We start from the raw sequence: 14721 nt of genomic DNA on the forward strand, positions 1-14721 counted from the left end.
ACCACGAAAGTTGATCGGCATGAGGAGACGTAAGTGTGTATCAAAGAGTTATTGTTAATGGTCAAACGGTTCATGAGATATGCCTGTTCAAAGTGCCACCCTTTGGCCAATGGCCTTGGGTCCTCGTTTGCAAGGATTGGCATGGCACCGACTGTACATTTAGCCAGAACTGCTATTTTTGATGGAAGAAGAGGAATAAAAAAAACATACAATTACAATAAGAGACTAAAGTCCCTTCGGGCTTGGTCCCTTTTAAAAATCTGGACAAATACAATAAAAGGGACCAAGAAGTCCCTTGGGGCTTGGTCCCTTAAAGAACACTCAGGCTGCAGCTGCTGCTACTTACCCCTGCCGAACACACAAAACAAACATAAACCACCAAATGTTTTATATTTCTATAAATGAATGCAATAAAATGTGTTGCATAAGTTGTTGTTGTTACCCAGAGAGGTTCTCTACCACCATTCCAATCCCACCAACACACAGATGCTGTCCTCTCTCACTCTCAGTATAGTCAATAATCACACTCGGCCACCTATGGCACTCTGTCTCTCCCCCTTTCCTGTCTGTCTATAATACGTTTGTTTACCCGTTGTCTTGCTGTGACCTTATAGATACAGACTTCTGTCTCACTCTCTTTGATTTTCTTTGTGTCTGTGTCTGTGTCCCCATGTAATGTCTCTCTGAAAGGGATGTTCTTGTTTCTCCCTTGGTCACTCGTTCTTCTGCATGTCTTTCTCTTTCCCTCTTTGTCATCAGAGAGAAAGGAGATCCCGCACACTGTCTTCACTTATATAGCAGCAGTTTATTTTATTATTTTTAAATATTTTTTTCCCCACGATTTTGTAACCCATTTTTCAACCCTGTGTCAATTATCTAATGTATGAGGAGTCCAAGCTGCTTCTTTTCACCTGACAGGGGGGAGTTTCCCTGGTTGAACGTAGCGCGTGGAAGGAAGACGTTATTCCAACTAGTTCCATTTCACTCCATCAGGCGCCCCGGCTGGCCAGGGGGAGGAAGTTTAGAGACCAGGATTACTGGATGTGAGGGTACCTACCCTAGGGGACACGGGGAGAACATGCAAACTCCACAAAGAAAGCTGTTTAATAGTCGAGTTACAACGTTTCGGTCTCACGACCTTCATCAGGTATCTTCCTTTTGTCATAAAACAGTGACTCATCTGGTGTTTGCTATGACTGTTGCTCAATGTCTTTCTCTCTACCCATCTTTTCCTCTTTCTCTCACTGTGTCTTATGCTCGTTCCATCACTTTCTTACACATGCACAGCGCAGCTATCAACACACACACACACACACACACACACACACACACACACACACACACACACACACACACACACACACACACACACACACACACACACACACACACACACACACACACACACACACTCAGGCAGGCAAGCAGGCACGCACGCAGTCAGTCAGACACACACACACACACACACACACACACACACACACACACACACACACACACACACACACACACACACACACACACACACACACACACACACACACACACACACACACACACACGTTTGGCCAAAACAAACTGTAGTTTTATAGAATGATCAGCCAAATGGAACCCAGAGCCTACAATGATAAAAGCATAGTAATGTACAGTAGTACCAATTTCATGCATCTAAACAAAAGTCATATGACAAACCTCCAAATAAAGTTCATATACAGTACATGATCATGAGCCATCAGCATTGATACTTGTGATACTTCCGTGCGAGCGTGTGTGTGTGTGCGTGCGCCGTGCGTGTGTGAGGGACAGATTTTCACACCCCTGACTTATTCCCTTTGCTGCTCCTCTCATGTGTGTCAGCTGAGCACAGCATGGCTGCGGTTTGGTTAGTACAAAGCATGCTGCGCTAATTCTTCACTAAAAAAAACGAAACATGGTTAACCCTTACCATCCTGACAAGCAATGACACGCACACACACACGCACACATTAGGAAGTTAGGAGCACAAGCATCTCTGTGTGGCTCAGAATATAACAGTAGAAGCTCTGTGGACGTAATACAGTGTTTCCTGTAGAACGCTTGATCCTAACAATCTCCTGACTCGTTGTCTGAACCCTCTAGCTCACATCTGCGATCCCGTGATAAACTATAATCCATCACTGACAATGAAAAGCAATATAGTGATTATTTAAATGATATAGTATATTTATTTATGATACAATGTAATACAAATATTTTGTAACCAAATCTGTCCATAGTGTACAAATGGCATGGATACATACACTGGGGGTTGAGGATTGTACTGTGTCATTACAGGACTCGAGTAGCTTGGAAGTGCCTTAATTCAAAACCAACAAAACCGATTGTGTTTTTTTTTTTATATTTCTTCTTTATTAAAAAGAAATAAAGAAAAGTATAGAATGTCTGTACAAAGTTACAAACATAGTTTATGATTGACAGAACCCTTCATTCAAACAGATAATTGATCATAAAAACAAAGTTCCACCTTTTATGACACGTCTTGCTTAGTGCCAACATGCAGTATAGCATGACTCGACTCTCAGCAGTATGGGCCAATAGCTGGTTCACACATGTCAAACCAAACTATCAAACAAAAAGAAAGAAAATCGCCTTAACAACATTAAAGTTCATTCAAAATCGTCCTTAACAACATTAAAGTTCATTCGTGAAATTACCTATAGGAAACACATCCAACTCCAACCCTCGTGTATTTTAAATTGAGCGATCACAGATTGCTTCATGTGACATCATCACGCAGCTGATAATGAAATATGGCTTGGAATTCAGTGGCTGGCATTGGAACCAACATGCAGAGAATCCAGTCCCATGGTGAATATGTGGCTTTGAAACTGGCCTCTTAGGGTCTGGAGTGTCGCATTTCTTCTCCTTTTGATTCACACAGCAATCAATGAGAGATGTGAAACTGCAGCAAAGTATGTGAGCTTTGACAGTATTTGAATACAATGACACTGTAAGTAACTTACTGTACACGTGTACCCCCACACTCCGACTCCGACTCATAACCATGAAGGCCTTTCCATCCTTTAGTCATCCATCATTCCCATCTTTTATGATGAAGACCATACCCAATGCTTGGCCGCCACTGGTGAAACATGTACTGCTGTTTAGTCTACTCTCTTCCTTTCGGTCACATCCATCGTTCGACAAACAATACCAGTAAGACGCACCTCGCCCCGTGCACGCATCCGCCTGGTGACATCAGACTGCTGGGTGAGCGCTGGCGCTTTGGCATGGGGGGTCAGATCAACATATGGAATTCATTCTGTACTGGCCATATATGGACTGGAGCGTGTCTTGAGTGTACAGGGTTTGATGAGGATGAGGTCAGTTCAACATATGGAATGTCAGAACAGGTCAGCTCCATATATCTAAGGGTGGCAGCGGGGGCAGTGTCTTGAGTGTACAGGGTTTGATGAGGGCCCAGGTAGGGCCGGGCCTTAATTTTCGGGCCTGTTGAGAACTCTAGTTTTCGCCGGCTGCATTAATAACTTTGGGGCAGGCCTGTCCAGAGTTTAAATGGACAGGTATCAGTCAAAAGGGAGACATCACAACCCGATAACTGCTATATTTGGAGTTCCCAACGACGATTCACCAATTACCTCTCCCCAAGCCAATTTCATAGCTTTTGCTTCACTCATAGCGAGGAGACTTATTCTCCGCAATTGGAAATCTGATAAACCTACAACATTTACAAGTTGGGTCAAGGATGTTCTATCCTTTATACCATTGGAGAAGCTCAGATACAACAGGTTCAAATCTCGCCAGAAATTTGTAAAGGCTTGGTCCCCTTTCCTTGAATTCACACTTTCACTGTCCTCCGACTCACTGTCCTTTGATGATGTGTCCTAAGTGTTTTTCCTACATGTAATTTGGTTCACTGTGTAGCCCCTTAATCTAGTAAAAGGAAATTTTTATTTTATTGTATATATTTCATTTATTATTTATATCCTTTAATACCGGTTTATTTTATTTTATTGTTTTTTTTGTGTTGTTGTTGTTGTCTTGTTTTGTGATGGAACCGGGGAGGGTGGGGTATATGTGGAGTTGTTTGTCTACAAAAATTGAAAATCTTATAAATAAAGTTATAAAAAAAAAAAAAAAAAGGGAGACATCGAAGAGGAAGGATGGATGGGGAAGGATCAACATATGGCATGTCAGAACAGGTTCTGATATATCCATATATGGAGACCTAAGGGTTTGAGGTCAGATGTAGAGTTGCTGGCCAATATTGATGACATCAGGGATCTCCATATATGGGCTTAATAACTTTGCGACAGCAGGTCACATTTACTATGACATAGTAAATGGGATCTCCAATGTCACGAGACCTGGGGATTATGAGTGATACACTGACTGACAGACAAAAATGTATGATTTCATAGTAAATGCGCAATTATCCTGTTTCTAGAGGACCACCATCAACTGCTCTACTTACAGACACAGAATAATTCACTTTCAGAGATCCATCTCGCCCACATACAGTAGCATGTCCATTCATCGGAAACATGAAACCAACACATGCTGCCATTTGGTCAAGGTCTGAATTCATGCATGCAAACATCTTAGTCTTGCGTCGCTAGACAATCAGACATCCACCTAAAGATACATCCGGTGACATCTGAATTCAATGTAGGCTCTACAGTAGTCAGCGGAGACTGGTGCACTATACTCCTTTGAAAAGCAAGCCTACTGTCCCAATATGAAGGGCTGCACTAAAGTCTTTGCAATGTTTGCATCGCAATGCGATTCTGCAATAGATGTTTTTCCTCCTAATTTAGAAAATTCATTGAATGTAGAGGTCACCAGATGTACAGTATATGTCGATGTCCAGATATCTCTGGACGTCTGGCTATACGAAGTAGAAAATGTCTAAATAAGATTCTTACTTAATTGATTTCTCACAGTTTGAGGTTTCTTTTCTTTTTTACTGATAGATCTTTTTCACTTTTATGTGACCTTAGCCTACTTAAATCCATCACATTCTGCATATACAAGCACATACAAAGACAAGCAGCGTTTTATGCCTACGCAGCTACGCTCCAGTAGGAAATGTATTTGCTATCCAACAGCCTCTAATTTGTTTGCAGATGTCACAAATTCAACAGAAAGACAGAAAAAAGAACTTTTACAGCTGGACCTGAATGTCTTATCTCACCGGGTAAGGTCAGTTCAGGTTGCTGAGTTATTAGTGGTCTTTGTAGAGGGGTTAAACAAATTCCAAAACTTAAATCTCAATTAATGAATGAATTTGGGGATATTTTTTGGCAGATTTTTTTTGTCTGGCCCATATTTCCCAGCTTGAGTAGCAGCAGTGGTTTCTAACATATTTGGTGCCATGGTACACTTAAAAGTAAACAAATACAGTCCAAAGCAAACAATTGATCGGTTGTTGAAAATGTTGCATAACCCCAAAGATAGCTAGCAAACAGATGTCTGATTTGGTTCAAAGTGAATTAGCTTAGAAGGAAAACCTATTGAACATGGGTTTCAGAAGAGTCAATTGCTCTTAGATTTAGTTTACATTTATTATAATCTAATCTCTTTTTTTTAAACTTGCCTGTATGGAATGAAATTTGAACCTTGAACCATGGTCATTTGGTCAATCATGGTCAAATGAACCACTGATTTTGAATGATACTGTAAAATGCAATGGTGTTTAGTTCCTCCAGCTAGACACCAACATTATGTAGTGCATTTGTCTTGCTCTAGCAAAAGGCTATGATTGCAATCGTATCATGAAATAATTATTTTTTTAATATATGGTGTACAGCTTTGTTAACACTACAAAGTAATTATAAAGTTTGATTTCTTAAAAACATTCCAGGTTGAAAAGCAGTTATGGTTGACTTTCTCATTCATGTAATAAACGTCATTCATTGTACAATACATCATGTAATATGTATATGTGATTATCCATACATACACATATTGTAATTGCAACAAAAGTGTTGCATCAACAAACGAATCACTCAGCTCCATATATGGGCACAAAAGGGGCCAGGTCCACATATACAGTAACAGCGGGACAGACACACAGACAGACAGACAGACATCGATCTGCAGGGTCTCAGCTGCGTTCGCTTCCCGGGTTTGCGCGTCTTACTGGTATTTATGAATAGCGGTCCTAGGTTCTCTGGTTATTGGGATGAATGGTAGGCCTACCAAATTCATTAATCATAGTTTTGGATATGCATGACGTTATTTTGCTAATTATTCTTCATTTGGTGAAGATGCTAAAAAATATATATTTGTGTGCACATTTAGGGCAATTTGATTATCAGGAAATGTATATATATCAAGTAACAAGTTCTTTCTGATACTAGATTTTAGAATGTGATTCTTCCATTCTTCCTGTCAAATGGATGCTGTCACATTCTGGATAAGAGCTAATACTGCCAACTATTGTTCAATAACATTTGCACTATACCGAAAGCCATTCTGTACTGATGAATCTCAGCCACAGGCTTCCAAATTCATGCAAACTTTTCTAAAGCAGAGAAAGATGCCGAGGCTAAATCCCATCCATGATCAAAAAATACTAGGATTAAACCAAAAAGTTGTAGTTGGCCTGGGTTCATTTCGGGCCATGATATAGTAACTCCTTTGCTGCTTGGACAGGTTCTGTTAGAGCTAGGTAAGATCACTCATAGCATCTCTGAGGATAGAATTCTGGATGAGCAGGACATGTGCAGCATTTTGTACAAAACGGGCTACTCCTGAAAACTTTGGAAGGCAATCTTAGCGAATCAGTGTAGAATCTGAGAAATCCAACAGGCTCGTCTTGATCACATGACTACAGAGATCATGTGTACCGATTTGCGTGAGATTTGGATGAAATCTGTGCGACTAACATAAACAATATGTTTTGCAGAAATCGGCCTCATGGTGGCACTATAACCGGCAGATGTGGAGGGATGCAGGGAAAACCTCTAGGGAGTGCACATACATAAGTTGATGCAGTTATAGGTAAAAACAGGAATTGGCCTGTTATAGCACCACCGTGAGGCTGATTTGGGGGGGAAAATAGTGGCATGTCGTCCTCGGCCTAGTGGAAATGTGCGTGTATAATTTCATGGAAATTGGACACTGTGTTGATGGCATTTTGTTCGAAACAGACCAATCATGTGAGCTTTGGAAGCCAATCTTAGCCAATCAAGATGGAAGATGGGAAATTGTGCAGATCTGTGTTGATCACATGACTATGGAGATAGTGTATACCGAATTGTGTGATGTATGGATACAATGTGTACGAGTTATCTACAGAAATGTGTTTTGCCTAAATCAGCCTCATGGTGGCGCTATAACAGGCTGTTGAGGAATATTTGGGGCAGAGGTTCGTTGTTGGCATCCAGGGAGTGTGTGTGCAAAGTTTGGCATGGATCGGGCCAACGGTGCCGGAGATTAGCTGATAACGGACGGACACACACACACACACACACACACACACACACACACACACACACACACACACACACACGGACAGAGTGCATAACATACTCTCTCCCCATGCTTTCGGCCTGGTGGAGACAAAAAACATACTCTCTCCCCATGCTTTCGGCCTGGTGGAAAACGCAGCAGTGTCCAGGGACCTGTGCAGGGACCTTTACAGCCATGAACCATGAAAAGCCAAGAACATCGGAGTGAGCTGGGCAGGAAGCAAAAGCCCAGGCCCAGAAGAAAGTGAGATTGAGAGCTCTGGTGAACGCCCTATGCCCCTCAACGGGGTAAAGAGTAACAGCCAAGGTATTTATTTGCTGAGTGTCTATGAAATGATGAAATCTGGTTTGGACAATTTAAAAATCAGTGTTATAATGTACACATATTACAGTACATGCATAACAGGCTTGGTCTGAAGTACTACTCTAGTTCTGTCAGCAGTACAGTACATCCTACAGTATATGTAAATCACCATTTGGTACCAGGCTAAAATTCCAAGATAAATCTCTGGATACAACAGTCCAGAGATTTATTTAGACCACGGCAGCAGTTTAGATCCCACACTTATCAGCAGTAGGTTACTCCACCCCACACGCCTACCAGGAAAACAGTCTAAACACATAGTTTAAGGCACAACATGTCTGGGCCAGGTCATTCCAGAGTCCCAAAGACTTTTGTGCAGATCCAATACCAGAACCACCATACATTGGATGTATTGCACACACACAGCCATAGAATGAACACATGCATTTTCATAGAGGTTCCAGCTCAGCTGCGTTTTAATTTGTAGCGCATCGTATGTACTCACCCAATAATTAATCTCTGCAACTTGGAGTCAGCTCTGGTCATCTGGTATCACATTAATTTGAAACTTCTGGCAGAAAACGTGTATTCATAAAAACATCTCCATGTTTCCACAAGATTCACATGGACAACATTCATGTGATTATTGTGTAATTACTGGGTGAGTAGAGTACACAGGGAGTGCTACAAATTAGAATGTGGCCAATATTAATCCCTCTAGAGTCTACGTGTTCTATGGCTGTGTGTATGGAATACATTCCATGTACAGAATAGCATACCACCCACTCTAGGGCTACTATTCCCACCATGCATTTAACGCAGGTTCTGCAAGAACCAGGCTATACCTACACCGCAGTACTTCTGCCAGTAGTGGACTTATTTGAAAAAGACATGTTTTGTTTGTAGCCATACAAATCACACATCCATTCTATGCCATATGGCGTAAAGGAGGTAAAGTTCAGTATCATGAGTCTACAACACTGAAGCAGACTATGCTCAGTAGCTGATCATATCCAGGGAGATGGAATCAATTCAGAAACAGGAACAAATCTCAGCTCAGATCCAGGACCGTCCCGGTGTCTGAGATTCTAGATAGAGCAGTAGTTCAATTACTTCCCCACAACAGCTTCTGCTGGCAACAAGTCTTAATCCCAAGTATACCAACAAAGTGCCAAAACCTATTCACAGGTCCATTCTAGGCCACACAGCAATACCTCTTCCACCATGACTTGGAAAGATTCTTCATCTTATCAGGTGTCTTCCTCTGCTGTCTCTGTTGTTTCCGTTTCCCACCTGAGGCCTTGTGTGAGGTGTAGCTCTGTAGGCTCGCCAATATGGCAGCGTCAAATACTTCTTTCAGGTTCTTCTGGGTCAGAGAGGAGCATTCCATGTAAGCCACTGCTCCGATCTCCACCGCACAGTCCTTGGCATCCCCCGGGTCCACAGGCTGTTCTCGGTACTTAGCCAGCTCAATAAGAACCTAAACAGAGATAATACCACCAAAGATCATATCAGATAAGATGGCATTGTGCTTTACTGGTAGTAACATGAAAGGCAGAGAAGATGCTTCTGTTTTAGTTGATACTATTATGGTTGTTACAGGTGTCAAAAAAGCCTTGCTTGACCAATTTTGTCTTTTTCAAAGAACATTGACCCCAAGTCTAAATAAATAATTTTTTGATACAGATGCCAGGCTATGTCAATAAAAGGTCATTCTAAAGTCTCTGGATATGTGATATGATATGTGCAATAGATCAATAGATGCAGTACAACAACATTGTAGCCGGCATAATGCACTAGTGCACCTTGATGTCCTCTCTGATATTGTTGCACGGTTTCTGTTGTTAAAGATATTTTGGTGGTATTGTTCTGCCTTTATTGATAGATTTACAGTAGACTGACAGGAAATGGGGAGAGAGATTGGGGCTGACACACCACAAAGCTAGGTCGTCGGGATTGGGAGCCACATCCGCGACACACAGTCACTCAGGCTGGATTACCAGCCTAGTTGCCCAGATGCCAGAGCATCACTGCTTCTGTTGATAACTATTTAGTTTTCCACACGATTTAATAAAAAAATAAGACAATTGCCTATGAAGCTTAACGTGGCACGCACAGGGCTTAAAGCCAAAAACAATCCCAAGACTGAAAATGTGTTTTTGCAAATCTGCACTGAGCTCATTAAATGACCCCTATGAGATCCTCAGGACTGATAACTTTAAGCCCTGCACGCACATTACTTAAAATCTAACATGATCATGATCCTCAACAATTCTCAGGAATAGAAAAAAACAAAAACCTTAACATCTTCTCTGAGGTCACACTGAGTCCCCACCAGGACCAATGGGGTGAGGGGGGCATGTCTGCGGATCTCTGGAACCCACTTTTCAGGAACATTCTGGAAGGAAGCAGGGCTAACCACGCTGAAGCACAGCAGGAAGACATCAGTGTTGGTGTAGCAAAGAGGCCGCAGCTTATCAAACTCATCCTGTTGATGGGTGGGAGAGAGAGAGGGCATGTGTGAGAGGGTTGAATGCAAGGAACTTGTATAAGACCAATAGCACTATATTTGACGCCTGTGAATGTGGATTGGAGAAGCACAGTGGGAACAAGCAATCTTAAAGGGACACTTCACCCTTTTTGCTAAAAAAAAAAGATATGTTAATGACGTTTAGAAGACTTAGAACACTTTCCTGGGGGTCTTTATGTGTGTAATATGTGGTTTAGGATATTTTAGATTTTAGCAGTGCCCAGTGTCTCTGATGTAATCGACACTGGGCTCACTTACTTCCTGGACTACATGTTGACTCAGTAAGACAGCTCTCCCCCTATCCACAAGGAGGAGCAGTGCACCAAAGCATTATGGGAATTGTAGTCCAGGAAGTAAGTGAGCCCAGTGTCCATGACATCAGAGAAACTGGGCTCACTGCTAAAATCTAAAATATCTAAAACCACATATTACACACATAAAGACCCCCAGGAAAGTGTTCTACATATTTTAAACGTCATTAACATGTATTTTTTGCAAAAAGAGTGAAGGGACCTTTAATAGCTAGAGGCAGAGAGGGTTAAAATAACATTTAGAGCGCGTTCGGAAATACAGCACCGGAGCACACTTGCCTATTAGTTTGCATTGCACAGTGCGCTCAGTGCTCTATTTCCGAACGCGCCCTTAATGTGTGAAGAAGATAGCAGAAAAAGAAAGTGAGGTAGAGAATAGCTAAAGTGAGGGAGAGCTACTAACGTGATGTGTTCTGTTTGAAAATCAGTTAATTTCAGGGAGAGACATTTGTTCAAAGAAGTATAAATTAAGATAAGATCATTAGACATGTGTTGATCCCAGAGGGAAGCAACCTAAGTATAATTTTTGGAATGTTCTCTTTTGGGTACAGTTAGCAGTACATGTATCGGCCTTAAAAAAGGCGTTCCGTTATGTGTTCTTCAGCTTCCCTCACTCACCCTTCCTCTGTCACATTTTTTTTTCCACGCTTTCTCTCTCATTTAATCTCTTTGCACATTTCCTCTCCCTGGCGTCAGCCCATCTTTTCCATCAGTCAGCATGTGCATGCCTGGCACTTCCTGAGGAGACCATGGTCATGACAAGCTTCAGTTCAGTTCAGTTCATATAGTTCATTCAGAACTATAAAGAGCCTGATTTATAGTTACACGACGGTGTTGAACACTAAAAATAGCTGATTTACAAACACGCTCACACGCATGTTGTGAACTCGTAGATTTGGGTGTGAGTGTGCTGCATTCACATGGAATCCACACTCGGCAAGACCTACGCTGTAGAGGCTATCGTTTTTTGGGGGCGGAAGTTGCAGGATTTTGGCAGAAGTACCGCTCAAGGAAATGGCGTTAATGCTTTACAAATTAGTTTACATTCTCTGTGAATGAAACAAGTGTTGTGATTGGTCGGGAAAATATTGTATCCGGGGGAAATGCATCTGACTTGCATGTTCTTGCATGTTCTAGACCGACACTTCCGCCGGGGCCGATAGTGTTTCTGCCTTAGGTTGTGATTCCGAAAACCGAATACCGAATATCCGAATATGATTAATATTATCTTTTTCCTACCATTGCTGTCAAAATAAATGGTTATGGCAAAACCTTAACTTACATGGAATCAGGCAAGCAGTAGATGGCAAACGGCAAAAACTGCTGGACGGCACGGAACGTTAAAAAGATGAAATATTTTAACATTGATGCCGTCTGCCATTACCGTCGCCGGTTCTGGCTGCTGGGCTGCCGTGACGTCCTGTTCCGTTTACCGTCCTGCTCCCCTCCACTAAAATGAAGTCCGGTTTGCCGTCTACCACTTGCCTGTTTCCATATGAATGCAGCATAAGGCTTCAGACTTCTCAAAACAAACTGGTCGGGCTACTACTTGGCCTTAATCCCAGAACCCATCTCACCCCTGCCCATTTTGATAGGCTGGAATCAAAGAGCACTTGCGGACGGCTGCGAATCGAAACTGGCCCCTGTTAAAAGTCCCCCCCGTTTTTTCCCTCATAATGTACATGTTTTTACTTTCTTTAACTGTATATATGAGGATTAACTTTTTTCATAGAAGTGTATATTTGTATTTAAATGTTCTGATGAATTGAAAGTGGAGGACCCAGATGTAAATAAGTCTTAGTGCTTTTTCTGGTTTAATCCTCGTAGCAGTTTTTGTTTTGACCTGTACCTTCGTTTGAACTGTACCCATTCTACTAACTGTGAATACAAATTTCAATCAATCAAATAATAAGTTAGCTTGGGCAGAGGCTGTGTGTATGGGGTATCTCGGGCATCAAAATGGATCAGACCCGGTGCCAGGCTCCCTCTGACAATCTCAGCTGCAAAGTCTGCCCCCTTAGTTCAAGTTTTATGTACATATTGTTTTATTATAAAAATTATGTGTGCAATGCCCCCTCGCCATTTTCAACTGGCCCCCTCGGTCATTTCATCCTAGAGCCGAGCCTGAAATGGATGATTTATTTTCACAAGCTAGAGACACTATTTTTTCACAAAATCTTTGAAATAGCTCTGAATACAAGGGTGGAGTAACAAGGTTTTACTTTCATTTGGTAGATACACAATTACATGTACATTTCTCTTTCTAACAATCTTTGGCTTTGCAGATAGATAGTTATGATTTTATGAATGACTATTTATACCCTTGTTGCTATGCTATCTCTGTGTTTCAAGCACTATGTTGTCACAGTGACAGCAACAACCTCTCATTTTCAATTTCCTGAATTAATACCTTTTTTATATAGACTATTACGACACACTCTGCCAAAATGTGTGTGTGTGTGTGTGTGTGTGTGTGTGTGTGTGTGTGTGTGTGTGTTTGAAGTTACTGACCTGTCCAGCGGTGTCACAAAGCTGAAGTTTGACTGGTTGTCCGTCTACTGACACCACCGCTGGAGGCAGGAGGGAGGAGAGGGGGGTCAATAACAAGTTCTGAAACAATAATTAATTTAGCGCATCCACCTGACCTGCGCTCTCTAATGATGGACATAAACTACATTAATACATACGTCAGAATCGATAATACTAGATCGGTGGTTCTCAAAGTGTGGTCCGTGGACCCCTAGCTCTGATCCATACATAGCTCTAATGCGAGCCATCGCATTAGAGCTATGGACCAGAGCTAGGGGACCCCCAGGGGTCCTTGGGTTCCAGCCAGGGTGTCTCCCTTGGCCTAGAGATGAATGATTAGGAAGAATCAAATGGACACTGATGTTACTGTAATAATAATAATAATAATAATAATAATAACTTAGATTTATATAGCGCCTTTCAAGAAACCCAAGGACGCTTTACAAGACAAAAAACAAAACTAGTTGCCAAAAGCCAAGGTGAATAAATGTCTCTTCAGTGCAGACTTGAAAGTGTTCAATGTGTATAATCATGGGGTGATTGGGGTCCCAAATGGCACAACACCTTTTCAGATGGAGGTCCGCGGCCAAATACACATTCATTTAGGGGTCCTTGACATGAAAAAGTTTGAGAACTTGTCTAGAATAGCCTACTCCATTAGATATAGGCGCTACTGTTTGTTTTATTTATTTTTTACCTGAGAAGTTGTCAAAGGCTGTGGGGACATATTCCGTGGGATAACCGTTCGTGGTGTAGCTGACAACCAGGCTGGTTTTCCCCACAGCTCCGTCCCCGACCAGCACACACTTCACCCGCCTCTCCCCTCCACCACCAGCTCCCCCAGACCGCCGCCGGAGTCTGACGGAACACTTATCCCGACTTCGGAGCCTCCTCGGCGGCACAGGGGGCTGCGGGGACGCGGTCACGGCGGGTGCTTTGTATTCTTCTCCGCCGCCCCGCGGAGGCATTGGCATGGGACTCGGGAGCAGGTTGGGTTGGAGGTCCGACCGACAGACGGACAGGCGATTTAAGTTTGTTCAACAATTCCCATTCTCCGGTTATATCAATGGGGATACTAATCGCCTTCTTCTAAATCTGACGTCAAAGTGATATTATCCATCCGTACTTTTCCCGTTTTTTTCAAATTCCAACCCAAACCCACTGTGTAGTAGGCCTACAGCGAAAAACCGAGGCGACGAACAATTTTTGTCCCGACGTCCAGATACATGAAAGTGTATCCAGTAGCCTGCACTGTGTGTGTGTGTGTGTCTGTGAAAGTTTCTTTTCACAGAGTGCCCCCCCCACACACATACATACATACATACACACCATACACACCATACACACCACACACACACACACACACACACACACACACACACACACACACACACACACACACACTACGGCTTCAGCCAATAGGAGTGAACGTTACATTATGATACCGTGACATCATGAGGAAACAGTTGACCCGACCCCTAACCGGTTTATGACAGATGTTTAATAGTAAATTAAACAGTTGGGGGTCGGGAGGGCATTTCAGAATCAATCAATATCAAGTTAGAAATTAGT

General features: G+C 42.3%; 1 protein-coding gene across 1 annotated transcript; it reads right to left on the reverse strand.

Annotated features, from left to right (window-relative positions):
* Positions 1 to 4974: 4974 nt before the first annotated feature.
* Positions 4975 to 14424, reverse strand: rhoua (ras homolog family member Ua). The gene is made up of 4 exons (XM_080769091.1): positions 13847 to 14424; positions 13132 to 13190; positions 10079 to 10267; positions 4975 to 9259 (listed from the first exon to the last, which is right to left on the reverse strand). The coding sequence occupies exons 1-4, from the start codon at positions 14121 to 14123 to the stop codon at positions 8975 to 8977; spliced, it is 810 nt and encodes a 269-aa protein (XP_080625217.1). The 5' UTR covers positions 14124 to 14424; the 3' UTR covers positions 4975 to 8974.
* Between the last annotated feature and the right edge of the window lie 297 nt (positions 14425 to 14721).

Source organism: Protomyctophum bolini (genome assembly GCF_963924005.1).
Source record: "Protomyctophum bolini genome assembly, chromosome: 1".
NCBI lineage: Eukaryota > Metazoa > Chordata > Actinopteri > Myctophiformes > Myctophidae > Protomyctophum > Protomyctophum bolini.

Bases quoted from the DNA above. Each gene is read 5' to 3' on its own strand.
- rhoua (XM_080769091.1), bottom strand. From the start codon at position 14,123: ATGCCAATGCCTCCGCGGGGCGGCGGAGAAGAATACAAAGCACCCGCC. The intron at 13,191-13,846 runs GTAAAAAATAAA...TCCTGCCTCCAG, and splicing joins AGCCTTTGACAACTTCTCAG to CGGTGGTGTCAGTAGACGGA. The intron at 10,268-13,131 runs GTCAGTAACTTC...ACCCATCAACAG, and splicing joins TTTGTGACACCGCTGGACAG to GATGAGTTTGATAAGCTGCG.